Below are 27,995 nucleotides of genomic sequence, written 5' to 3'. Positions count from 1 at the left end.
CCACCATATCACACGCACATACATCTCCGACCAAATCTCTCGATCCCGTATTCCTCTCTCCACACTTCCATGAATCCCGCACGCATTTCAAATATCTGGTTCACTACCATTTCACTATCTTTATTATTATTATTATTATTCATTCACTCCACCGACGCCTCCGTCCACGTGTACGATCGAGATCCCTTCCGAGAAGTCGGAAACGCTTACCTTGTCTCCGGCGGCAGCGAAGGTCTCGCCGCATCTCGCGCCACTACTCCGCTTCCTCACCATTCTCCCTCCGCCACCGCCAATGACGGCCGTTCCTTTATCGGGTAATTAATTGTTACAACACATCCAGATCTGGTGTCACTTATGTTTTCATTGTTTAATTACATGTACTTTTTGTATATACTTATTACACTGAATTTTAATTTAATTAGCTTAATATTAACTAGGATTAGCACAGGGGAGTATGATATTCTTATATTGATAAAATGACCTAATAAATTGTCTTTTCTAGTCAGTCCATGGTTGCACCTCTCTTAGATCCTTTAATTATTACTATCTGTTTTGTAGATCAGTGCAAAATAATAGTTTCTCATATGATCATTGATCTCTTATAATTTGGATTGTTCTTTCTTCTTGTATTTGGTTTTCATTGTTTAATTACATGTTGGTTCCGCACACTTTTAGTATACACTATACATCGCGCTGAAATTTGAATTCAAGTTGCTTAAAGTTAGCTACTTTGACCTATTCAGAATGATGTGATCCTTTGAGAATGTGAAATCTATATTGTACTGGTTTTTGAATAGTGTTAATGCAAACTTATGTGGTGCTACCGTAGAGGTGGCAAATGGGTTGGGTTGGGTCGAACGAGTCATGGGTTGAAATGAGTCATGGGTCAAAACGAGTATGAGTCAAAATGAGTTTGGGTCAAAACGAGTCAATTAAAAAAAGGGTTGTTTTGGTTTGGGTCAAAATAAGTTAGAGTCAAACCGGGTTTTTTTTTTTTTTTTTGTGAACGAGAATAACGGCGGAAACATTTTAGTTTTTTAAGATTTTTCGTTTTTTACTTATATTTTAAGTTATGATTTTTTTAATTATTTTTTTTGAATTTTTATTAGGGGTTTTCTATTAAGATCAAAAACCCTCAAAAAAATATTCAAAAATAATAATAAAAAAATTATAACTCAAAATATAAATCATAAACAAAAAAAAGTAAAAGCACTGAAATGTTTCATACGTTCTCCTCGTTTTATAAATAAAAAAACAAAAAAAAACCATCTAAAATCGAACCGAAATCGAAAGAATCGACGAAAATGAAACAAAAAGCCAAAACCGGACCACATCAATCGAAATCGAAAAATCAATCAAAACAAAACTAAAAGAATTCAAACCGAACAAAAATAAAACTGAAAAAACGAACAAAAACGAGTCCGGAATCGACCAAAAAGAAACCAAAACCCAACACGTCACGGGTGAAAACTCGTATTGACTTGAAACCTGAACCGAACCCGTTCCGATCTGAAACCCGTTTCGTGCCGAAACCTGTCTTGTACGAAAACCCGTTCCGATCCGAAACCTGTCACATTTCCTTAGGACACTAACCCACATCGACCCATTTCTTTGAACTTGTCGACCCATTTTGACTCGAAAATAAAAGGATGGAATTTCAAATTACTCATTTTGACCCATTTATTTAAAACCTTTTACCCAAACCAACTCATTTAACTTTTAAAACAACTCAAATTGACTCATTTGAAAGGGATTGGGTCAAGATTGCCACCCCTACGCTACCGGTAGTGTAGATGGAGAGTGTAATAGTATTAAAAGTGTATTGTTTTTTTTCTAGTCCATAGTTGCAGACTTGCAGCTTTCTTAGATCCTTTTAAGTAAATCTATCTACTTTATAGATTAGTGCAAAGAAAATAATGTCAGATTTTGAACCTAAAGCATATGATCATTGTTCTCTTATGATTTGGGATGTTTGAAGCTTAAACTATCTGAAGAGAGTTTCAAAACATTCATATAGAAATATATCTAATCTGAAAGACAAAATTAAGTTACTGATAGATTAAGGTCACTAAGCTTGAGTTTAACTTTGTAAAGGCCGAAGCTGTTTATTTTGCTCACAAGACATTTTTATGTGTTACAACCCTTTAAATATCTGTTTCTGTGTAATTGCAAACATGTGTAGGTTTCAGAACATCACATTTAGGAGGACTGAAGCAGCCGCATCTAAATATTCGAAAACAGAACGGCGCACTGGATTAGTACAAGTTATCATTTTCGAGGCTGCTGACCGTGATAACATTGGCGGGTCCCCTTATGGGGGGCAGAGATCCATTTGTTGCACCCCTGATTTAGCTAAAGTGGAAGGTTGTAAACAAGGTGAAGTTATTAGAATACCTTCTGCAAGGGATCCTAACTGGCCTGTCACTGTCAATGTCTATTTTCGTGGAAAATCTTTAACTGCGCAGTTAAAATCCACAGAGGCTTACATCGCGAAAACAGGGATGTACAATTTGTTCTTCATATCATGTGATCCAAACCTCAAAGAGATGACTTTGAGCGGGCAAACTGTATGGAAGAACCCTGATGGTTACTTACCTGGAAGAATGGCCCCTTTAAAGAAGTTTTATGTAATTATGTCGATTGCATACGCACTGCTTTGTATTGCTTGGTTTTCACAATATGTGAAGTTTTGGGATGATATTTTGCAGCTTCAACATTGCATAAGTTTTGTAGTTGCTATCGGGTTGTTTGAAATGATACTTTGGTATTTTGACTATGCATATTTTAACAACACGGGAGTAAGGCCCGTTGCAGTTACAACATGGGTTGTGACTGTTGGAGCTGTAAGGAAAACTGTTTCACGGTTACTTATATTGTGTGTATCTATGGGTTATGGTGTCGTGCATCCTACACTTGGTGGACTTACTACAAAAGTTATGCTTATTGGAGTAACTTACTTTTTATCAACCGAACTGTTGAACATTACTGAGAATGTAGGGACCATAAGTGACATAGCAGGAAGAGCAAGGGTTATTCTTGTACTTCCTAATGCATTGTTGGATGCATTTTTGATCATGTGGATTTTTACTTCTCTTTCAAAGACACTTACACAGCTGCAGGTTAAGCTTTGATCTATTACATCATTTCAACTGTCTTAATACAGTGAATTAAATATTAATATTAAGGTTTGATTTGTGCAGGCAAAAAGGAGTTCTGTTAAGTTGGCTACTTACAGGAAGTTTTCAAATGCATTATTAATCACAGTTGTTCTTTCGGTTGTTTGGATTGGATATGAGGTATGCATTTCATATATGCTTTAATTTATATACATTTAAACACTTCTAGGAGCTAAATCAGCTCTTTTATTGTTAGATTTAGTATATACTATTTGCAATACTTATAAGATGAAAAGTTTCAAATATAAGTGGTTTCTTCATGCAGGTGTATTTCAAAGCAACGGATCCTTTCAATGAGAGGTGGCAGAGTGGGTGGATTATCACCTCATTCTGGGATATTCTTGCATTTGCTTTGCTTTGTGTCATCTGCTATTTGTGGACCCCTTCACAGAGTTCTCAAAGGTAAGTTGAGTTATTATTATTTGGAAAATGATAAACGTAGCCCAGTTATTTTTAATTGGTCAATTTGATTGTTAAACAGTGAGATATAAAGTAAACAGTAGCTAAAAATGAAATGTTAAAATGTGTCAAGTTTGTTGAACATGTGTCATTAACATGTGTTTAATTGCTTTCATTGTCTTAAGTCGTTTATCTAAAAGATACAATACGGTTACTTTAAATAGAAGAGTACTTTCAATAATACTGATATAATAGTTTCTCAAAACTCAAATAGATAGACAAGCGCAGTTTGACCGATTTTTGACTTGCACACAATGTTTTTATAACCAGACCTATCATCTACCAGTACACAGGTAGGATGACGTCATAAATAATTTGAAAACTTTGAAAATATATAACTAATTTACATCAAAATATGAAATTATGTATCTTTTGGTATGGATTTGCAAGCATTAATGAAATATAGAGCCTTAAGTTAACAAAAATAAGTTGAAGAGTAAGAAAATTTAAAATATGGTCTGACCGCTAACCAGCTGGTTCAAATGGAGGCGGCTCAAATAGAATCAAGCGGACCGATTATGTATCTGGTTCGTGATCCTATCGGTCCGGTCAGGTTCTGAAAACATTGCTTACACACTATGAAACAGGTACGCATATTCAGAAGAGAGAGATGAAGATTCTGATGAAGAAACCGAAGCACTTAACAGCGGATCCCCCAAAGGCGACATCAGCTTAGTCAAGCAGGAAAGGCGAGAGAAAAACGGTCATAACACAGATGACTTTGACTTAGATGATGATGAAGATGATGCAGAAGGCAAGAGAGAATAGTCCGCTAAATTGTATTCATTTGTTGTAAACAAAAGCAGCCATTGCAAGCTTCTGTACAGAATTTATCCCAAAAAACAAGGTAGCATCCTCTACTTTGGACACAGAGAGAAAAGAATGCAACATAGTTTTGATGTTGAAGTTGAATTTATTGTAACAAAGAGTGACTGTTTGTTTTTGAACATTATGTGTTTTGTCAGTTAGTTGTTTGCTAATATGATTTGATTTTCTAGTGAAGTATCAACCAATCGTCTTGTCCCGTATTCTTTGTAGTCACGATTAAAACATGAGTGTTGTTACCGACAAGACATTCATGACGCACGTAGTAACGGTTTTTAATAGGTTATAAAGGTTTAGGTGATGTTTGTTTTTTAAGAGGTAAAATGTCTGCAGTCTGCGAACCACATCTGCAGACATCTGTAGCAAAAGAGGTGGACCAAACCTCTGCAGTCTACAAGAAAAAGACTGTTTGGTTTTAACGTCTGCAGACTGCTAAAATAAAACATAAAATTTTAAATAAGCTGAAATTTAAATAAAAAAAGTCATTCAGCACATAAATTTAAATAATAGTCAAACAACACTGATATAATATTCATAAAACCGCAATAACATATTTTATAAATAAAGTGTTCGGTATTTTGCATTAACTGCTTAGCAAAATTGGGTTCATCTTCAGCCTGTGAATTGCGAGAAAATCACACAAAAAGCGTTCTCCTACACAACTTGCCGATAAGTCACCTTATCATACTTCACTAAAATAAACTGCAAAAAGGATTTGTCATACTTCATTATAAACGATTAAAAAGATTTATCGTACTTCACCATATGCATTCAGTACGAAATAATCGTTACTACTATAAATGTTATGATAAACTTGAATTTCATTGAACAACAAGACTACAATTTATACAAGTACAACATCCAACGCTGAAACCTAAATCAAATGCTAGTAAAAGACACTATATTAAACACTAGGCAGAAGATTTAAAAAAATCTTTATAGAGCTAATGACACGGATGTTCATTGTGGTTTGCATGGATTTCACGTTTGGTCCCTCGTGGTAATTTAACTTTGAAAAATTACATGCATACTCCCTGATATTTTGATGCGGGTAACACTCATGGTCACTTAACCGGATGATATTAAGTTTTTCAATTAAGTGTATGATGAAATTACTAAAATACCCATACCCATACCCATATATAAATATAATAAAGATGAAGATCTTGAATTATATGTACATCAGTCTTTTAAATTTGAGTTTGTAAATTAGGATATTGATAGATATCCAACTAACTGCAGGTTTCTGGTTTTCGCCCAAGTTTTCGTTTTTTTATGTTAAATACATGACCTACATTTATAGAGATGTTGTAACAGAACTTTGTGAGTGTATTGTGTGTGTTAACAATGACTATGATTGTGAATCCTAATTAAATTACTCTAAATTGTAAAGAGTTTACGTTACATAGATGGTCGCCGACGGTTTTGGTTACCGAAAGTGTAAACCGCTGAGTTGTTGGGGCCAAAATATATTTTATTATTGGGATATTGGTTTTTAATACTCCCAACTTTCCCTCATTTGTAGATAACACTCCCAACTTTCGATTTGTCACCCGCCACTCCCAACTTTCACCCTATTTTCCAGTACCACTCCCGTCTAAATGAACACTAACCTCGTTAATGTTTTGGACTAAAAATGTCATTCAAATTAGTTGAGGGGATAAAACAGAAATTTTATTTTTAACACACAACCTCCATTTCCGGTTACCTCGTTTTTCCGACGACCTCATTTTTTCCGGAGAATTTGAGTTGTACGGCTATCTCGTCTTTCAGAACACCATATCCATCATTTCACCGAGCTTCACATATGAATTTGAGTTTTCCGGCGAGTTGCAGATTTCCGGCGAACACCATATCCATCATTTCACCGCCCACCGCCCCAAAACCGCAACACCCCCCCCCACCAGTGTCTCACCCAGCCACTTTCCGGGATCGCCTGCGTGCCAGAATATCGAGTTGCAGGTTTCTGGCGAGCACCATCTTCATCATATCTCCACCGGTGCACAATCTTCATGATCTCCATCACCTTTTTACACCTCTGAACCATCTCCATTTTCTGAAAGACGAGATAGTCGGAAAACTCAAATTCGCCGGAAAAAAAGAGGTCGCCGGAAAAACGAGGTCACCGGAAATGGAGGTTGTCTGTTAAAAATAAATTTTCTGTTTTACCCCCTCAACTAATTTGAATGACATTTTTAGTCCAAAACATTAACGAGGTTAGTGTTCATTTAGACGGGGAGTGGTACAGAAAAATAGGGTGAAAGTTGGGAGTGGGGGGTGACAAATCGAAAGTTGGGAGTGTTATCTACCAATGAGGAAAAATTGAGAGTATTAAAAACCAATATCCCTTTATTATTTAATGTTTTATTTGTTTATTAATTCCATACACATTTAACTGATAAAACTAACGACCATTCACACTAAGGAGTATCGGTGTTACCTGCATCAAAATATCAAGGAGCATGCAAGTAATTTTTCAAAATTAGAAACCAAACGTGAAATCCGTGCAAATCACATGAAGTAGTGTAATCAACTTATCTTGATAACTTTAAGTCTTAATACTTTCATGTATATATAAAAAAACATACACAATAATACAAGGACTAGTTTTGTAAACCCCCAAATAACTTTGATCTCATTCGCCGTCGAAACACAAACACTCAAAACCCCTCTCATTTCCCGCTCATTTCAACACCTTCACTCTTCCGTCACACGCAACCACCGTCAATGGCGGATTCCGGCACCGTCGTAACCGACACCTCACTCCTCACAAAGCTCGAGTCCTCTACAGATCTATCAAATATCCACCAACTATACACCACTTACCTCAAACCATTCTCCCCAGTCCTCAAACCACCAAAACCTAACAATAACAAACCCGACCCGACTACTCTCCGGTCACTCGCCAAGAAGTTCTTATCGTTTATTAACAAATCCCTAACTCTCCTCCCCAAACGCCTCAACCAAACCCCCAAAATCGATGCCCGATACGCCTCGGAACTCTTCGATACGTATCGCCTTTGTCTCGATTGCTTGGACGCTGTTTCGTCGCAGCTGTCGTGTAAGCCGCATAGTCTGCAGTATCAGCGGGTGAGGTTGATGGTTTGTTATGCGAATTGGGGGAGGTATGATGATGCACAAGTCGAAGGGGCTTCGGTGTTGGAATTTATTGCGAGTTTGAGTTCGGCTGGTAAAGGAATAGGTGGAAGGATTGTTCCGGAAGTAAGGCGGGAGATTGAAGATAAGGAGATTGCGTTGGTCGTGTTGGAGGTGGTTGTGTCGCTCGTTAAGTGTGTTGCGAATGTGCAAAGCAAAAAGGAGGATGATTATTATAGAGTGCTTACGATGGTTGATGAAATTCAGCCGTGGTTGAGGTATACTGTTAGTCTGTTACATTCATGTATTTTGCGGTTTTAAGGATTATCATAAATAATGTAGCAGTTTGTTGTAAGGTTGAAATCAATTCTTAATGTAATTGATGCTTAGTAGTTAGTAAATGATACTTTGATTTGAAGCTATGGTAGGAATTCTAGGAGACAGATGAACCAATTCTTGAAATTTTATTAACAGTGCATCGACAATAGTGATTTTATTAAAAACTGTGAATTTACACAACAAGGTTACTGGTGTGGATGGATATGATAAGTTCCATAGGATGCTTTTGCAGTTTATGATTTGATTTATCAGTAACCTGCAGCATATTTTTGGTCTATTAGGATTATGTCATAATTAATGTAGTAAATGATACTTTGCTTAGAAGCTATGGTAGGACCGTAGGATCTCTAGGAGACACGGACAATTTTTGTTGTAATTTAATTAACAGTGCATTGACATTGGTAATTTTTATTAAAAGTTGTGAGTTTACATGACAGGGTTATTGGTGCAGAAGGATATGATAAGTTACATAGAATGCTTTTGTCGTATATGAGCAAATGTGCTCTTTTTATGGTTGGGGAGCTTGCAACTTTTGATGTGAAGTTGATCTGTAAGTTTTGTGTAGAAACATTTACCGAGTATAAAAGATCGTCTATGAGTGATCAAATAGAAAAGGTGAGTTGTTGTTGAGCAATTCATCTTACGGTTGCTTTAACAAAGTATAATAAGATTGACATGAAGTTTTTTATGCAGTTTGCTCACAGGATATGCAGTTCGGTATTTACACAGCTGGACGATGTCATTTTGTGCAGTGAAAAAGTACTAGCTTTGGTGTTAGATACAATGGCTAAGGATTGCGGGGTAATCATCTAACCTCATTTCTCAATTGTAATGCTTAAGTAAAGCCATACATTCTTAATTTCTCCTTTATACTTTAATGTGGAAAAAGTATATTCTTAAATAAGATATAATCTAATCTACAAGAGAAACAAAGTATCTACTCGGGTTTTCATTGAAAATTAAGTAACTTTAATATAATGACAAAATATTTATACTTCACTCTTAATGGCCAAAACATTGCACACAATACATGATACTTAAGTTGATAAAAAGTCAGGTTGAGTTAATAGATGGTTATTGGATGATAAAGACACATCATGTTGATATATAAGAACAGATTAAATAAATCAAAACAGGTTAACCTAAACTTTATGATGAAGTTTGGATAGAAAAATGAAAGTAAGAATGGGACGAATCACATACAAATGAATACTTAACTTATTATGAAATACAAAACTATTTCTTGGCAAACATTCACTCTATGTGTTTGTTTAAATTCATTTGAAAGTAAAGCTACAATTTTAACCAAATACAATATTTTAGCATTGCATAAATTTCTTTTGTCAACTATGATTACAGAAAGTTTATCTATATGCTTGTCAGGTTGGCAAGGAAAAGGCTAATGTAGAATTTCTAGAACTTATCGTTTATTTTGCCACAAAATGTCGAAATGCAACCGCAGATTTTTGTGTTGCAATTGCATCTCACTTTAAGATACTAGCAAATTACTTTTCTCAGGTATGCGTATTCGCTCGTGAGTGTTTTTCTTTTTTCTTTTAATGTATTTCTGGTATTTGTCAAGGAGTCTAGTTATAGCAACATCTATTTTGCAGGTCAATTTACCGATGATTGATTTGATCATGAGGCTTTATGCCATCACATTTTCTACGGGTGATTTGAATTATTATTCAAGAGGTGGTAACTCTAATAGGCCAAAAGCTGAGAATGGCATTTCTGTCTCCATACTTTTGCTGGATGTGGATAAACAACTTCAAAGTTTAAGCACCTCTATCACTGCACATACTGGGACTTACATATCTTTTTATTTTAACGCGCTAAAGTATTTGTGTGAGCCTCTTTCTGAGTTGATACAGTCTGAGCGTAAAGGCATACTTTGTGGATTTGATGACATGTCAGATCCTATCAAGCTATTTAATATTGAAGATGTTTTTCAACTGTTTAGACTTGTTTTTGATGATTATTGGTAAGTCTAAAGTTTGTTTTAATATCTTTTAAGTTAAATGTTTTTTGACATTATCTTTTTCTTCGATTTATGGATGCAGTAAATTTGAAAAAGAGAAATATGTTTATGAGGACAATAGCCGAGCTGTACTTGCTGTAGCTACTGCTGCTTTCATACTCTCGTTTAGTACAAATCAAAATTTTAAGGTTTTATGACAAGTTAAATTACATGTTTTGTTAGTGTTTTTGATGTTTAAATATCTGCTGTCTAAACTGTTTACCGTGCTTATATTTTTTCTTTCATTGCAGGAATGTACTAGTTTTCTTAAGGAGTTAGTTTCAGCCAAATGGGTTCAAGCTAACCGGTTGCAATCCCTCTATGCATCTTTGCACAATGTAGGGATAGTTTTGCACAGAGCTAATAGATTGAAAGAGGTAAGTTACATTTACCGTTGCATACTTGATACTACAACCATCTATATATGATCTTTGTGTGCACACTATATTTTATTCTGTGTTATGATGCATTGTGTTTATAGGCAACAGAAGCATTTAACTTGTCTTGCCAAGCAGCATGGAAATGTGTAATACTTTTTTGTAAGATGTTTGTTTCAAGTAAAGACGAGTCTTCAAGTGACCTCTCAGAGGATGCCATAACTGCTTTTGTCACAGAAACATGTGCAAAAAGTGCTTTTTCGCTGGTTTTACTTTACCAATGTGGTATCGGTAGTGAGGAGATAAGTATGATTTTAACTGATTATTTTGAAAGTTGGTCTACTGCTCAAAACTGGTTTGACAAGATTCCAATTCCAGTTGCTCTGGTTAAACAATGGGTGAAGGTAACAAAACAATGCCTTTATATGATATACACGCATACATTAGAGGTGGCAAAATGAGGTTGGCTGGATCGGACAACAGGCCAAAATGGGTTTGGTTGAGCCGACTCAAATTACTATTTTAAAAGTTTTTTTTCCAGTTTTTTAGATAATTCGTGTCAGATGTGATTACTAAAGTTATTTTTTCAGTGATAATTTAACTTATGTGTATAAAAATATTTCAGAGGTTTTGCACATTAAATATACACTCTAGGCAAGTTTTAACTCTTTTGACCTGTTTTATTTTAGCTGTTTGGCATGTTAGACATAACATGTAACATGAATTGGCCTGTCCTTTAGTAAATGGGTTGCAACAACACCTTTAATTTTCAGAAAGGAAGGAAATTAGGTATCACAAATCATTGATCTTGCGTTATCTTTGCTATCTGATTTTCTTTGCCTGCAGATATTATGTAAAGAAACTAAAGATCCTGAAGATGGGCGTAGGGTTCGAACCATATATTCACTGATGCCATTTTCTTTGAAAATGTCAAAGGAAACTCTAGGTTTTCTATTAGAGCAGGTCTCTTTCTCTCCCTCATATGTGTATGTGCACACACTCACGTTTGCATCTCCTATATAGTTTTCATACATTCCCATTATATGTTTCTTTTGTTCAGGAGCTTGAAGCTTATAGGGAAATACAGTCTCTTAATCCAGAATTATCTAAAATAATGCAAAAGACCATCTCCAACATCCTTTTAGAAGATATCTACAGTACAAAGGATAGCTTTTTACACAAATCCAAAATTTTGATTGCGAAAGGAAGGCAATCAAGAGCCTGTGGAGTTGAAAGTCTGAAGGAGTGCATTGACTTTTTGTCTGAAGCAATATCTACTATGGTGAGTTATCTTCGTTTTCAATCCCATTTTCTTATCTTTTCATATATATATATATAAGTTTACCAATATGAAACGACTTAGCTATTAATCCAGAGTGACATTTACGATAAAAACAAGGAAGCCTGTGGTCCGGTTTGTAATCTTTTAGCCGAGGCTTATTGCTTACGTGCATTGTGCACCCAAGAGGCAGAACCAAACTCGAAGGTACTCGAGTAAATCTTTATGTTTTGAGTGTTGTAGTGTATTCATATACCCATATATTATATTAATGAGGTGGCAGTTTTTTGTGGTGCAAACAGTTTTTTGTTGAAGATATTGGCAAAGCTACAAAGCTGTGGTTGAGCCAAGAACATTCCAAATCTGTTGAACGAATTGATACAGTGTGTAATAATACTCTTATCTTGCTGTACCATGTTGGTGATTTGTTATTACTTAAGGTTCGTTTTCTTGTTGTCTTTCTTGTTCATTCATATCTTGTATGGTGGGCCTCGCTGTTTATATTGCTTCTTGTTGTAGGGCTACATGGACCTTCATTCTGACATATATGAGCTGATGATTAGATTTTGTACCCACAAGAATATTTCTTTAAAGGAGTGTTTGGCCATGCTCTGGCAAACTAAAAGCCTCAGTCATGCCCTTTGCACTTCACATGTGAATGAAGCATTCATTTTGACATTTTCTAAGCACTGTCAGCTGTCAAAGTCAGTGGAGTTTTGGAAAAGTTGTATGGAGAAATCAAAACCGCTAGAAGTTGGTTTCCAACAATGTTTTTCAGTAATCTCTACACTTTCTTCAAGCTCTTATAATCATGATAACGCCACCGAATATGCACGTTTAACGGTTGATATCAAGAAGACTGCTTTTGATCTCAGTAACAGGGTATGATTCTCATAATATGGTTTTTGTAAACACTTTCTTTTTTACTTTTTATAATTTTGAAGCTAATTAATCTACTAAATATGATTACGAAAACTATGGTATTATAACAGTAATCTACTTCTTAAATACGAAAACGATTGATGGGGGTTTGTGCATTGATACACACTTTGAACTTTGACCAACTTTTTTGGTTAAATCTTTTGGGCTTAGCACATTTGACTCGTTTAGTTAAAACATAAACCAGAATTGATCTATTTATAAGTAAGTTGGTCAAACTTGTCATCTGTAGTTTCTGTGATTACATTTTAGAATTGTTATACTTATGCTGATCTTTTATACACATTCGCTTGATATTGTAGGTTCCTGTGTCAAGCAAATCATTGTTTCTTGCCTCAAACTTGTATTATGATTTGAGTGAAAGAATGATTTTAAAGGGATTAATGATTGAGGTACCTCAATTGTTTTGTACTTTTATAGTCCTAGTCAATATTATGTATGCATCTTGTACTTGATATGAATTATCCTATTTGTAGGCTCTTTTTTATGCCAAAGAAGCCCATCGAATGCGCACCAAACTTTTTCAAAAGAATTTCATATACACAATTGAGCAACACAATGATATCATTGGTGATAATGGGGAAATAATTCGAGAACGTGGATATGAACTTAAGAGTTTTCACATACATTCTTCAGTAGCTATAGGAGCTTGGTCAAATGATAGTTCAAGCGACTTTGAATTTATTTTGACCTCATGGAATGTACTTCGTTGTTACCTTGAAAGCACCCTTCAGGTAAAGTTACCAAATTTAGCTTCAAATGGTTTTTCAATTTTCTTTTACTTTAAATTATCAAACTTTTATTAATTTTTTATTCGTAAATTAGGTAGGAACCATTCAAGAGATCATTGGAAATGGATCAGAGGCTGAAGCTCTGTTTTTGTGGGGAAAGAACATTTCTTTATTTCAAGACTTGCCGATCTTTTTAGTTAATTTTTCTACTGCCCTAGGTATGTAATTTTGTATTTTTTTTTGTTTTAGTGTCTGTTTAACCTACATATGCTATTTATTCAATAACATCACATGCTCACTTAAGAAGCACAAATATCTACAAATGTTTTGTATATATTGTATAGAAATGATAATGCTGTTATTTCTTTGACCATAAATAGTAAAGGGGCAAAATGGTAATTTTTTGTACGACATAAAACAAGTAAGGATTAACTGAATTTTGATTTGTATTGTTCCAGGAAAACTGCACTGTAAACAAAAATGTTGGCATTTAGCTGATAAAGAGCTAGAAAGTGCCAATCATATATTGGTTGATAGCCTCTGTCTTATTTCTTGCATTAACTGCAAGTTAATCATGGAAGTTACAGTCGGCAAACAACAAGGCGATCTATACAGAAGTCGTTGCAGTAGCACATATGATAATAAACTTGATGGGTTATCAAAAGCTGAAATCTTTTACAGATCTGCTATGGAAAAGCTGAAGCTTTCACATTGGAAAAACTGTGTTAGTAACCCGAAGGAAACAATTTCAAGCAACACTATGCTTTGTGATAAAGTTTTAATTGGTGGGAATAACGTCAACATTTCATCTGATTGTGGGAATCACGAAGAACAAGAAGTTGTTCAACCCAAAGTAACTAGAAGGGGTAAGAAAACTGCTATAACTATACCACAAGAGCAGAGGTTGACTTCTAGAGTCACTAGATCTTCTAAGCAAAAGAGTGAAAATGCTCAAAGAGAGTTGAAGGTGGCACAAAAGTCTAAGGGTTCCCACATTGTTTCTTGTGGATGTGAAGTTACATGTGTTTGTGATGAAGAAAACTGTTGGCATTGTGTTCCTTTTGGAGTTATGAAGTCATCATCATTGACAAGCGTTGCACAAATGAAATGGGAGTGTGCACGCAGACGACTCTTGGTCAAACTTCTCATTGGGATAGGTATTGTAAAACTAACTTGAAGTTAGACAATGACTTTTTTATGTTTATAATGTTTAATCATTTACATTTACAGGAAAATGTTTGTGGGCCCAAGGTGAAACTCAAAGAGCACATGAAGTATTCTTGGAGAGCTTATCTGTTCTGGTCAGCAGGAGCTCATTTCACCAATCAAAGTTCAAGTTTTCATTCACTTTTCTGGGCGAGTTAGTTAAAAGCAATGTAACTGGAGACGTGTTTGCAATTGAGTATGCAGCCTTATTCTACAACATGTGCTGGTTTTCATTAAGAAGCTCTTATGATGATTGTACAAGGTATTATTAACTTGTTCTCATGCTATTTTGTTTCTAATTCATAAAGGTCTATATATTTGATATTTTGTTGGTGTGTATGCAGTATACCATAAATGTCTACATGTTTTAAATGTTATCGTGGCTATGTGGCATTGCTTACGCACTTAAAAGAAATTGCGATATGCTCATAAGTTGCATCATTCTAGAAAACATGTTATGTAACTTAAGTTTAGAAGTATGCACCTCTTATAACTCATGATTTTCGAGAAATGCTCTGATATCCTTGGTATTCTACTTTTCTTATTGAACTTGTCCTGGAAAATAGTCTCTTCACAGTTTGACTAGTCAACAGCCTTTTCTAGTTACATCAATCACTTTATTATAATAACTAAAGATTTGAACCTGCTTTTTGATATTACTGATGTTTCTTTTTTTTTTTTAATTTGTTTTCTATAGGAACGATTCTTGTGACATGTCGTTCATGCCCATATCGACAATTGTTTCTGGATTAAAGCTATCTTTCATAGCATGCCGTGAGGTTCCTGAGCTTTTTCAAAAGGTAATTATAATTTTAGTTTCAGAAAGTAATCTTTACTATAGTTTCACCCAACCATCATATTTATCTCTTTGGTATTTTTATGCATGAGTTTTTAAAGAGTTTAATTTGATAATATTTCACATTTCAATCATGTTTGCACTTGACTTTGGTCATTGATGATGATGTCACAGGTTTCACGGTTGTTAGCAGTTTTGTATACGCTCTCTTCTTCAAACAAAACTTTTTCTATGTTGACTCCCAAGAATTCTTTATCTGAGAGTCGATGGGCGGCTTATTTTCATCAAGCGTCACTAGGAGCACATGTTAATTATCAGTTGTTTTCTCGTCTTGGGAAGCAAAAGGATCAGGATACAATGGATATTGATGTAAGTAGTTGGAAAAAAATTGAATAATTTTCTTGTTTTTCTTTAGGAACGATTCTTGACACGTCTTTACATGTTGATGCATTTTTTTGTTTATTTCTTTTGTCCTTTCCCTAGTAATACCTTTAGCTTAACTTCAGATGCAACATTAAATGTTTTCCTCATTTATGTGTATGTATGCAAAATTTTACAGAAATTTTAAGTGAACCCACAATTTGTGTTTATTTATAGATTTTATTCACAAACTGTTAACCACTTTTTATTGATTTGTACATTTTATACCTTGCATCTAATTGTGGCAATAAAACTTATTTTCAGGGTTCTTTTCCATCCAGCTCAACTTCTCTCAGTTTACATAGGTATGTGTCTTGTCTCTTCACTAAGGATGGCAATGTTAGTGGGTTGGGTAGATTTTGTTATTTGAGTTTATGCATGCAAGCAACTTGATTCTTTGACCCTTATTTATGCAGGCTGGCACCTGAATCTGTTTCGGATCTTGAAGAATTCATATTAAATTTCTTTCAAGGTCTTCCTCTAGCAACCATTATCTGTATCAGCATACTTGGTGATGATTACACCAGTTGGCTGAGTAATTTATCACCTGATAGACCTACACATTCATGCATAATGTTATCACGTCTGAATTCAGATTGTGCACCTATAGTCATTATCCTGCCCATTGTTTCAGTCTTAGCAGGTAACTACCACAAACTAACTACCCATGTTTACATTTGTACATCAACTTACATTAAAACTAAATTTGACACCTGCTTAAAACCTTTAGCAAGTCCAGATGATGAAGATTCAAGTTCTGATATCTTATTAGAAAAAAAGAGTTCTGATAAACCATGGCATTGTCCGTGGGGCCACACTGCTGTTGATGAAATTGCACCATTGTTCAGAACAATTTTAGAGGAAAGTTACACATCGTCATATGGATACACCACTTTGGAGGATACCAATCAAAATAGGTTCAAATGGTGGAATCAAAGAAGAAAACTTGATCAATGGCTCAGTGATCTTTTGAGGTGAGGGTCCTGTTATTTTTTGTATTAAATGTTGATTTGACCCACTTATTAGTCAATGTCTAGAATTGGCTTATGATTTATTCTTAATGGGTTAAATGAATCTAATAAAAACTAGCTTAAAAGGTAAAAATAGGTTAAGCTAAATATTTTTGCTAGAATGTATAATAATCATTTAGTCGATAATTAACAATGGGTCAATTTCTTTTCTCGGCCCAAAAATTCTAAGTCCATTTAGAAAAACCGAAATAACCATACCCAAACAAAAACTGACGGTTTGGTTTTATGTTTTCTTGAAAACTGAGCTTTTGGTTCAGTTTCGGTTTTGCACGTATTTAAAACTGAACCAAATCGAATTTATGGATTTTTTATTTTGAATTTGAAGATTTTTTTAAGAATTTAGTAAATAGTCAATAGTGTAACCCATCTGAAGGGACAAGAGTTTCCCGACTAATCTGAAGGGAAAATTCTATAGGGTGGCAGTTAGACCTGCAATGCTATATGGAACAGATTGTTGGGCCATCAAGAAGGCACAAGTGCGGAAGATGGAGGTAGCAGAAATGAGAATGCTACGTTGGATGTGTGGGCACACAAGGCTAGACAGAATAAGAAACGTTGTGCTTCGCGAGAGATTAGGGGTGGCGAACATAGCAGACAAGATAAGAGAGTGGAGATTGAGATGGTTTGGACATGTAAAGAGAAGACAGACGACGAATCCTGTTAGATCCGTAGAAAACATTACTATAGAGGGGAGGAGGGGTAGAGGACGACCGAAATTGACTTGGGATGAGAGGATTAGGCATGATTTGATAGACCTAAACCTTTCCGAGGACATGGTTGAGGATAGGAATTCGTGGAGAAGTAAAATTAAAGTTAAGGATTTTTAGAGAGAATTGAATACCTTAGGGCTTAGACTTAACTTATTTAGGTCACATACCATAATGGTATTTCCCTTACATATTTTATTATTATTATTATTAGCTTTTATATTGCGGTTAAACTGTGACCTTTTTATTAATATTATTATAATTAGTAGTAGTTTTTTATATAACTGTTAAACTTTGATTTCTTTTTTTTGCTTCATACACATGTTCTTAGAGCCGAGGGTCTCTCTGGAAGCCACCTCTTTATTCCTTTGGATAGAGGTACGGTGTGCCTACATCCCACCCTCCCCAGACCCTACCTATAGCTCTGCTGTCGGTGGGATTTTACTGTGTATGATTGATTGATTGATTGATTGAGTCAATAGTGTAACCCAAATATATTTGCTTGAATGTATAATAATCATATAGTTGATGATTAACAAAAACATTTGGACCCAAATTCATTATTCTAGGCCAATGTTTTTTTTTCGGCCCAAAAATTTCAAACCTAATTAGCAAAACCGTACCCAAACGAAAACTGACAGTTTGGTTTTATGTTTTTGTGAAAACTGAACTTTTGGTTTAGTTTTGCACGTATTTAAAACTGAACCAAATCGATTTTATGGATATTTATCTTGAATCTGAATAAATTTATAAGAATTTAATAAATAGTGTAACCAATGTTGTGGTTCCTATCTATAAGAACAAAGGAGACGCCCAATGTTGTGGTAACTACCGAGGAATCAAACTACTAAGTCATACTATGAAGCTATGGGAAAGAGTGATTGAGGTTAGACTTAGACGAGAAACTCATGTTACGGTGAACCAATTTGGATTCATGCCGGGGCGTTCCACCACAGAGGCAATACACCTTATAAGAAGATTGATGGAAAAATATAGGGAGAAGAAGCGTGACCTGCATATGGTGTTTATTGACCTAGAAAAGGCTTAAGACAGTGTGCCACGACAGGTGCTTTGGGAGTGCTTGGAGGGTAGAGAAGTACCCAGGAAATACATAGAGATAATTATTGATATGTATACTAGGAGTGCAACAAGTGTCCGTGCGCCAGTGGGTGATAGTGGGTGATACTGATTTCTTCCCTGTAGAGGTAGGTCTTCACCAGGGGTCAGCGCTGAGTCCGTTTCTTTTTGCAGTAGTCTTGGATGAGTTGTCAAAGTCGATTCAGGGGACGCTCCCATGGTGCATGATGTTCGCAGACGATATTGTGTTACTTGCTGAGAGAAAACAAGATCTAAACATGAGACTTGAGGAGAGTAGAACAACCTTAGAGACAAAAGGTTTAAGGATTAGTCGATCTAAGACGGAGTACCTCCACTGTGCTTTTGGAGGGGTAAATGACAATGAGGACGCACAGGTTACCATTGAAGGGCAGGTGGTTCCACAGGTAACGAAGTTCAAGTATCTAGGATCATTTGTTCAGAGCGATGGGGAATTAGACAGTGATGTGACCCATCGAGTTCAGGTAGGATGGGGTAGATAGAAAGCAGCCACAGGTATATTGTGCGACAAGAGTTTCCCAACTAAACTAAAGGGAAAATTTTATAGGGTTGCAGTTAGATCTGCAATGCTATATGAAACAGATTGTTAGGCCATCAAGAAGGCACAAGTGCAGAAGATGGAGGTAGCAGAAATGAGAATGCTACGTTGGATGTGTGGGCACACAAGGTTAGACCGAATAAGAAACATCTTGTTTCGGGAGAGATTAGGGATAGCGAACATAGCAGACAAGATAAGAGAGTGGAGATTGAGATGGTTTGGACATGTGAAGAGAAGACAAACGACGAGTCCTGTTAGATCCATAGAAAACATTACTATAGAGGGGAGAAGGGGTAGAGGACGACCTAAATTGACTTGGGATGAAAGGATTAAGCATGATTTGATAGACCTAAATCTCTCCGAGGACATGGTTGAGGATAGGAATTATTGGAGAAGTAGAATTAAAGTTAAGGATTTTTAGGAAGAAAGGAATATCTTAGGGCTTTTATTTACCTTATTTTAGTCACACACCATAATAATATTTTCTCTACATAAATAGTATTAATATTATTATTGTTATTATTATTATTATTATTATTATCATTATTATTATTATTATTACTGTTGAATTCTGATTTCCTTTGTATTGCTTCATACATATGTACTTTAGAGCTGAGGGTCTCTCTGGAAGCCACCTCTTTATCCATGTGGATAGAGGTACGGTGTGCTTACATCCCACCCTCCCCAGACCCTACTTATAGCTATGCTATTGGTGGGATTTCACTGGGTATGATTGATTGATAATAAATAGTGTAACCCAAATATTTTTGCTCGAATGTATAATAGTCAGTTAATTGATAATTAACAAAATGATTTGGACCCAAACTTGTTATTTTAGGCCAACACTTTTTCGGCCCAAAAATTGTAACTCCATATAGTAAAACCGAAACACTGAACCCAACCCAAACTTGGCAATGTGATTTTTTTTAATTTTTTTATGGTAGCAGTTTTAAGAATGGTTTTTGTTTGAAAGAATGGATAAGTATTACAATAACATAGTTTTAGTTTACATGTAAAAGAATGAACAACTGTTTATCTTGATGTACTATTAAACTAGCTGTGCATTTATAACAAATAGTAATGAACATTTTTTTTGTGATACTTTTGTTTCAGAGATATAGAAGATTTATGGTTTGGCCTGTGGAAACACCTGCTGTTGGGAGGACTGTCAAACCACAAACACATTGATTTTCTACTAAAGAAACTAAAGAAAGATCTTAAATCCAAGTGTAAAATTGATGCACATGAAAACATTATAAAAGCTATAATTAAAGGTGGTTTGCGACAAGAAGAATGTTTATCAGAGTTGATAATGAATAAAGGATGCTACGTTGGTGGAAGAGAATGCATTAACGATGAAAGTATTTCTGATTTAGTATTAAACACAATACATGAAATTGGAGAAGATTATGTAGATAGAGAACCTGTAATATTGGTGCTAGACTTTGACATTCAGGTAGGAAATCTTGTTATGTTTCTTGCATATTATTGTCTTGAATATGAACATGTTTTTTTTTTGTTTGGTCTGCAGATGTTACCATGGGAAAGCCTACCTGTACTAAGAAACCAAGAGGTATATCGGATGCCTTCAGTTGCTAGTATCTTGTGCACTTATAACAGATGCTGTCAATTTGAGGAAAAAGTTGGGAAAGATTCTTCACCTTTTCCTATGATCGATCCATTGGACGCGTACTATTTATTGAATCCAGGTGGCGATCTTAGCAATACAGAAGCTGCATTTGGTAATTGGTTTAAAGATCAAAATTTAGAGGTACGAGGGTTCAATATTATTTTGTCATTAAAGGAAAATATTATGTGTTATACATTTATTGGGGAAGGTTAACGTACAAATAAAATTAACGTGCTAAACGTGAAAATCAAATAGATTAATTATATATACAAGTAGAGTAAATATGTAATTGCATTATAGAGTAATTATCATAGAGTAATTACATAATTACTCTACTTGTATATATAATTACTCTACTTGATTCTCACGTTTAGCACGCTAATTTAATATGTATTTGATCCAAACCCTACATTTTTTTATTACCTTAACTTTTATGACAGGGGACAGCTGGGACCTCACCCAGTGTGGATGAGTTGAGTACCGCGTTAAAAAATCACGACCTTTTTATTTATCTTGGACACGGAAGTGGTATGCATGCTTCAACTTTCTATCCATCTTTATATGTTTCTTTGGTTTTAACGTTTTAATTTTTTCTTGTTATATAAATGTAATTTTAGGGGTACAATATATACCTGGTGGTGAGATTCAAAAACTAGAGCGGTGTGCAGCTACACTTCTAATGGGATGCAGTAGCGGGTCTTTATCATTAAACGGGTCCTACACCCCAAAAGGGGCCCCACTGTACTATCTGTTTGCGGGCTCACCTGTAATTATAGCAAATTTATGGGATGTGACGGACAAGGATATTGATCGGTTTTGTAAAACAGTGTTGGATGGGTGGATGAAAGCAAGGTCGAACACCTCAGTAGATTGTGCACAATGCACTCAGCTTTCGGATAAGTTTAAAGACATGAGTATCACTGATGGGGGAACCAAAAGGGGAAAAAAGAAACCGGCAAGAAGTAAATCTGTAGAAGACTGTAAAGTAACAGTTGGTTGTAAACACCAACCAAAGATCGGATCGTTTATGGGCCAGGCCCGTGGAGCATGTACACTACCGTTTCTGATTGGAGCTGCACCTGTTTGCTATGGCGTGCCAACAGGCATTCGGAAGAAAGATTCATGATTATGAGTTTGTTTCTGTAGGAGTTAGGTTTGATATGAAATTAATTAAATTGGTTTGTGTATTCTTGAGTCTGCATGAGTAATAGAATGTAGACTGAGATCTGTATGTATACACACTGTAATCAAAATGTTTTAAAGTATGTCATTCTATATGTTTAGTAATTTACTAATTTAGCTGGAATTTTTTTGTTTTAGGCTCATTGTTTGAGGCTTTGAGCTCTCGTTGGAATGCTTAGAGTTTTGGCCTACAATACTAAGTGATTACAACTGGGATTCTTATGTCTTTGGTTATTTGTAGGATTCTTTTCAAACAGTAATTTATTTAAGGGAAAAAGCGTGAGCACTGCTTCACTGGTGGAGAACAAGAAAGAAAGGATACACAAATTATAAACCGGAACATTAAACCACCATAAACGAGTTAAGCAAAGCAACTAGAGGGATAGTGTTATGTTTGTCCATCCAATATGATAAAACATGTAACAAATACGGATGGGTAAGAGGTTGTTAACACTGTCATATATGCTATTAAGCACCAATCACAACACTTCTACTAAGACCTAATTGCGTAAATAAGTACATATGTAGTCCCTTGCATTCGAAACAATAACACTAGTCTAACAGTATATATTAGAAATAGGTAAACTAAACAATTGTTATTATTGTATGTATTATTATAGTGTAGGGGTAATGTAAATGTATCTTAAGTCTGGAAATTAAGTGTTATTATACTAGGAAGAACCAAGATTCGTTATGTTAACAAGAGTTATAAATATGAATAAGCACTAAAATAACAGTGTTTTGTTTATTGAAATTGCTTACATATATCTATTGGTACAAAGCTATCACCATCGCTGTGATGGGTAATTGAAGGTAAATCCGATGGTTGATAAGATTCCAATTGGCAATGGTTAATGTTTTATTCTTCCAATCTCAGTGGGACACTGCAATTAAACAACAAAACAAATAAAAATAAACATCATTTCGTGGATTTATGCAAGGGAACTGTAACAAAACATACTCGGCAAATATACTTCTGCCCTCCTTTTGGCCCCACCAATCCACATTTGGTTCTGAAACTAACAGCAAACATTTTCAATTTTCATATATATACACATAGGATTAGTAGGGTTACCTCGGTAATCCAATCCTCCTAAAAATGGTTAAAGAACTTGAGAGCTTACCATAAAATGGATTATTACACAGAAAACGATATGTTTTCCCGATATGAACGTAATCTGATACCTCTACCCACATTCTGTCGCTCCATGAAATCCTCCTGCCATTGGATAAGGCAACATCCATTTCTTCTACTTCTTCTTCTTCTTCATCGTCATCGTACACTAGGTTCACACAACATTCCTCTACTACTTCATCCTTGAAGAACAGGCGGATGCTTACATCAATTTCGTCCCCATCATCTAGTAGATTGTCCGTCCGCCAAAGACTTGACCAAACATAATTAAAAGAACCCTCTTTTTTACATGATGTTACTTCATGTATTGTGGGAGTGTATTCCCATACCAAGACCTTGGTCTTATTCTTGACTTTAACCTTCCCAATTTCTGATCTTCTAAAAGTTGTAGCCATGAAAGACACATTGAGACCACTTATAATTCTTGAACCCTTAGGATGTTAAGGGACTCTAAATGATATCTTTGATCCAATTTCTTTATACCTATAACATGCAAGTCTTGTTTTCCCCGGAACAAAGGCACTGTATATACCATACTCATATGACACCTGTACTGTAGCACACAGCATTTGTTAGTTTATTGTTCTTAATAGGTAAAATAAAAACACAGACAATAAAGAGTAAGAGATAGATTGAGAAAGAGGACCTTGATGGCTTGATGGACTCATCTTCTATGTATGCATTTTCTAACCCAAGATATCTTCTAACCTTCCTATCAACATTTTTTATCGATTCAACCTTAAAACAACCCTCCACCTCACACAGTTTTTCGCTATTAACAACGGACATGCAGGTTAAGGATTTGGTGTTAGTTGCACTGTTTCCAAGGACATGTTAAAGTAGATACCTAGCCTTGTTACAGATTTTGGGAGATCTAGAATTGACTGAAGATGTGGACAGAAATTAGCGTCCAAATCATCAAGACCTGGTAAACTTTTGACACAACCTGGTAATGAAAAGTTATATGATTATTGCCGATATTTAAGTACTTCAAAGAGAAGTGGTTACTCCAATCCTCTGGGAAAGAATTATCATACAGATTGCATCCTGAGACATTTAGTTTCACCAAAAGAGAACATGAATCCAAGCATTGAACTTGTCTGGGACCTCCACGGAATATCTTTGGGCAACCGTTCATTTGAAGTGATTCAAGAGATCTTGGTAAGGATGGAAAATCTTTCAAATTTCTGCAACCACTTATGTCTAACAAGATCAGTCTTTCAAGGTTCCCTATGGATTCACAAACCTCTCTCAAACTTAAGCAACCTTCAAGGAGCAAATTCTCCAAGCTAGGAAGTCCACCAAAATTAGGGGTTTTAATAAGCTCCACAGAGAAACTGGGATTTAGGATTTTCAAGGATCCAACCACCTGTGACATGTCAAATGTAAAACAAGATAAATAATTAACTTTTGTATGGATGCACGTGTCAAAATAACATTCATAATTAGTAATCAGCTGGGAAATTAGAATATGGAACTAAAAATGTATACCTTGAACCCGTCCCAGACTTGTTTTAGTTTGCTATAACTTAAGTCAAGAACTACCAACTTGTGCAAAGATACATCACTTGGTATGGATTTTAGAGGAAACCCATGCCAACGGAGCAATCGTAACTTTTTGGGCAAATTCTTGTAGCTCCCGGAAAATGTTGCATAATCGAGTTGTAGTAGCATTAGATTCTTCATCTTCTCTATTGCTCTCACCTGGAAGTTTTCTTTATTTAGACCATTAAAATCTCCATAACTACTTTTTCTTCCATTGTCTATCTGTTATGGACTGAAACCATTGCAAGGTACAGGATTTGTCCCACATCGGTTGTATGGGCAACTGATGTGAGGTTTATAAGCCAAATGGGTTCCCTCACCTATCAGACTAGTCTTTTGGGTTGAGTTCTTCTGTTTGGCTTGTAACACTATCTTTAAAATTGAAGTTAAATTAATTTCCTTATAAATCCTTTGCATATCAAGGGCAAGTCCCTCTACCTTACTTGAACCCTAATTAAGAAATTTAAAAAGATGAGCATATACAATAAACTAAGTAGAGATATAAGAAACTGGACATGCATTACTTACTTCGTTATCTTTCAATACATTAAAGGAATCTTGATGGTCCCACAATCTACTTCGTTTCCCGGGATCCTTTGGTGATTCTTGGCGAACAACCTCTCGACCCATCTCCTTGATTAATTGATGCATCATCACAATCCCATCTTCAATGGAGAGTAGACATCTATGCATTAAGTTATGGATCCCAACTCTTGGGTACATATTGCATTCAGATAACAGTTTCACAATGAACTCGATATCCCCACCCACAAAGAAACAAGCAATATGTAAGAATAAATCTTTATCTGTGGTGTCTTCAAGAGTATCATAGCTCAGTTGTAGAACTTTCTGAATATCGGGATTAGGAATTACTTCTAGTTTGCGCATTGCATCTTCCCATACGTCGATGGTCTTTCCTTTCAGAGAAGAACCCAATACTTTAAGAGCCAAAGGATGCCCTCTACAACGATCAGCTACAATTTTAGATTGGGCAATGTAGGGTTCAACGGGGTGATCTCTATCAAAGGCGTACAAACTAAAGAGCTTATTTGAGTCGCCGGGACCTAATTCTTCGATAGCACGGACCTTTGGATGCATTTTAAATTCAGTTAACAACCCTTTGTTCCTTGTTGTAATGATCACTTTGCTTCCTGGATAAAACTGTTGTGACCCAAGTAGTGCTGTTAATTGTTGGCTTGTTGCGATATCATCTAGGATGAGAAGTACCTTTTTATTCCATAAGGCGTTTGTAACCTTAACTACCCCCTCATCAAGATTCCATATAACTTCTTCTTTGTCACTTCTTAATATTGTGGAGAGAAGTTGACGCTGCAAAGGCACCAATCCATTGGGCTGATTTGATGTCTCCTGAATGTTTGCGAGAAAACAACCAACATCATACGCATGGTAGTTTGAGTTATAGATGCATTTGGATATGGTTGTTTTTCCAATGCCTCCCATCCCGTGAATAAAGAGGAAAACTGCATCAGGTGCTAAATCCCGTGAATAAAGAGGAAGACCGACCAACCGAATGATCCGTAATCCTTTAGCTGCTAAATCCACTGTAATATTTAGCTCAAAATCTTATATAAAATACACAACTGTGTCTGTATGCACAAAAGCTTAATCAGGTTGACTGTGTATTTGCTCCGGAGATATGATATTTATGAAGATCAAGGCCTTTCTTGCTGCCCCGAAAAGAAAGTTATTTTTTACTGGTTCGATTTTATAGACAGAGAAATGTGGACTTCACTAATTCAGATTCTTCATGGAGGTTTTTTAGTAACCAGATAACATTTTTTTTGACAGTTTCTGATTTATTTTTGATGATTTTGGTCAATTTTTTAATTAAACCCACAAATTTTGTCACAAATCTACTATGATCAAAACCAATTTGACGCGGACCTATTTTGATCATAACCCATATTAACATGAACCAAGTTAGATCTGTTTTAAATCCGAATGTTCCGTTTGACAGATCTAATAAGAGGAAGCACGCATACCCATTAGCTGTTAGCACCATTCCCGTCAAGCTTCTAGCTTTTTGAAGAGCATCCCTCCATGCATTCACCTTCTCCACCCATTCAATCTTCTTCTCATCATCTGTTTCCGTCTCAATCATATCATCATACCTACCAAATGCTTCTTCAAAGCTTCCGGTTTTGATTCCGGACATCAGATGGATCCACGTTGTAGAACACAGGAACGACTTCATGTTTATAGAGGACATCCTCTCCTGTTCTTGAATGATCGTCAAGACCTCGTCCAGACACCACTTGGAAGATGCGTAGTTTCTTGAGAAGACGATGACAGAAATTGCGGACTCACGGATAGCCTTTTAGAGCTCTGGGCCTAGCAGTCTTCCTCGGTCCATGGCATCATCGTCTCTAAAAGTTCTGACTCCTGCTTGCTTTAGGGCCGCACAGAGGTGGGCGGTAAAAGTGGTACGGGTATCTTCACCTCGAAAACTTAAGAAAACATCATAACTGAAACCAGTAGCCATTGATGAAGAAGGTTGTGTCTTTAGATAAGATCGAGTACCATAGCTATATATATTAACCGATCGGCACCTTCATAATCGTGATTTCAACCTTAATTGGAAAAAGTCAACATTAAGGTTTAATGGAATATGAATCTTTGCGGAAGAAAAGTCGTTGGTGGTTTGTCTATTCCCCAACTCATCATCTAAATAATATCAAATCCAAATTATAAAATATAACCAGTTTTCAACTCTTCATTCTATATATATATATAAATTGATCAACAATCAATCAACCGCAGCTGACAGAGAAATTTCTTCACACACTAATTAACAATTGTATATAAAATAGCCTTAGAACAAAATACTAAAATAGCCTTAGAACAAAATACTAAACCCTACGCAAACAAGTATTCTTGTAGCATTTAAACAAACACCGATGGTGCAAATTAACCTTCAACCTAATGATTAAATGACAATACGAAACATCAAGTGAAGATAGTCAAATGATTACAAATAAGTACTAGTACAAATAGTTGACATTAATAAAATTACTAAAATCTTAGACTCTACACCTGGGGTGGATTAGCCTCTCATGGTTGATCATCTTCCAAGTCATTGGTTTTAGTTCTGGATCTTCAATTAAGCTCAACAAAATAGTCTCCAATGGTATCCCAAGCTCCAAGATCAACCTAAAACCAAATATGAACCGAAAGGAGGCGAAACCTTACTTATCCTTTATTTAAGCGGCTAGATCCGTTCACCAAAGCTACATCCGGCGTTGGGGATGCTAGTTTTTGCGTCGAGGACGCCACTTCTGGTGTGAGACGCCACATCTAACTGTCCAAAGCGAAAAGAGAACGTCCATACACGCCATACGGTGTGGTGTCGGCTATGCCAAAATTTGCTTTTTACATTTCAAAAGTCCGCATCTGGATTCCTCTTGCCAAAACACCCAAAATTCATATA

At 35.7% G+C, this 27,995-nt stretch overlaps 2 protein-coding genes and 1 pseudogene across 6 annotated transcripts; 2 read left to right on the top strand and 1 right to left on the bottom strand.

The window, feature by feature from the left end:
• The first annotated feature begins 43 nt into the window (after positions 1-43).
• Positions 44-4,639, top strand: LOC143545507 (uncharacterized). Its single transcript, XM_077037390.1, has 5 exons — positions 44-314; positions 2,183-3,119; positions 3,201-3,296; positions 3,442-3,578; positions 4,223-4,639. Exons 1-5 carry the CDS (start codon positions 70-72, stop codon positions 4,401-4,403), a joined length of 1,596 nt encoding a protein of 531 aa, XP_076893505.1. The 5' UTR covers positions 44-69; the 3' UTR covers positions 4,404-4,639.
• A 2,384-nt stretch (positions 4,640-7,023) lies between these two features.
• On the top strand, positions 7,024-21,946 carry LOC143545506 (separase-like). 4 transcript variants are annotated; one of them, XM_077037389.1, is made up of 27 exons: positions 7,024-7,834; positions 8,333-8,510; positions 8,589-8,696; positions 9,279-9,413; positions 9,509-9,879; positions 9,959-10,064; positions 10,167-10,292; positions 10,397-10,696; positions 11,139-11,255; positions 11,353-11,574; positions 11,668-11,778; positions 11,874-12,011; positions 12,091-12,453; positions 12,813-12,902; positions 12,987-13,244; positions 13,336-13,459; positions 13,700-14,398; positions 14,472-14,709; positions 15,145-15,247; positions 15,418-15,612; positions 15,928-15,968; positions 16,080-16,306; positions 16,394-16,637; positions 20,169-20,511; positions 20,587-20,826; positions 21,126-21,213; positions 21,303-21,946. In XM_077037389.1, exons 1-27 carry the CDS (start codon positions 7,188-7,190, stop codon positions 21,809-21,811), a joined length of 6,321 nt encoding a protein of 2,106 aa, XP_076893504.1. In that variant the 5' UTR covers positions 7,024-7,187; the 3' UTR covers positions 21,812-21,946. The 4 variants fall into 4 exon arrangements, with proteins under 4 accessions (XP_076893504.1, XP_076893503.1, XP_076893502.1 ...); XM_077037388.1 differs by having other exon boundaries at positions 20,169-20,826; XM_077037387.1 differs by having other exon boundaries at positions 16,080-16,637.
• Positions 21,947-22,624: 678 nt separating this feature from the next.
• Positions 22,625-27,086, bottom strand: LOC143545505 (disease resistance protein RPV1-like; annotated as a pseudogene). The gene is made up of 9 exons (XR_013137439.1): positions 26,545-27,086; positions 26,145-26,194; positions 25,076-26,100; positions 24,917-24,997; positions 24,494-24,769; positions 23,659-24,371; positions 22,992-23,552; positions 22,829-22,886; positions 22,625-22,751 (listed from the first exon to the last, which is right to left on the bottom strand). The product of XR_013137439.1 is annotated as a disease resistance protein RPV1-like (transcript).
• Positions 27,087-27,995: the final 909 nt, after the last annotated feature.

This window comes from Bidens hawaiensis, unplaced genomic scaffold (genome assembly GCF_021521415.1).
Source record: "Bidens hawaiensis isolate Kalapana, Puna unplaced genomic scaffold, B.hawaiensis_p1.1 tig00013978_1, whole genome shotgun sequence".
NCBI lineage: Eukaryota > Viridiplantae > Streptophyta > Magnoliopsida > Asterales > Asteraceae > Bidens > Bidens hawaiensis.
This window is presented reverse-complemented; position numbering and strand designations above follow the sequence as displayed.

Coding starts and splice junctions, on each gene's coding strand:
- LOC143545507 (XM_077037390.1), top strand. CDS start 70: ATGAATCCCGCACGCATTTCAAATATCTGGTTCACTACCATTTCACTA. Junction 315..2,182: donor GACGGCCGTTCCTTTATCGG/GTAATTAATTGT, acceptor AAACATGTGTAG/GTTTCAGAACATCACATTTA. Junction 3,579..4,222: donor CCTTCACAGAGTTCTCAAAG/GTAAGTTGAGTT, acceptor ACTATGAAACAG/GTACGCATATTCAGAAGAGA.
- LOC143545506 (XM_077037386.1), top strand. CDS start 7,188: ATGGCGGATTCCGGCACCGTCGTAACCGACACCTCACTCCTCACAAAG. Junction 14,399..14,471: donor CAAACTTCTCATTGGGATAG/GTATTGTAAAAC, acceptor TTACATTTACAG/GAAAATGTTTGTGGGCCCAA. Junction 15,613..15,927: donor AGGATACAATGGATATTGAT/GTAAGTAGTTGG, acceptor ACTTATTTTCAG/GGTTCTTTTCCATCCAGCTC.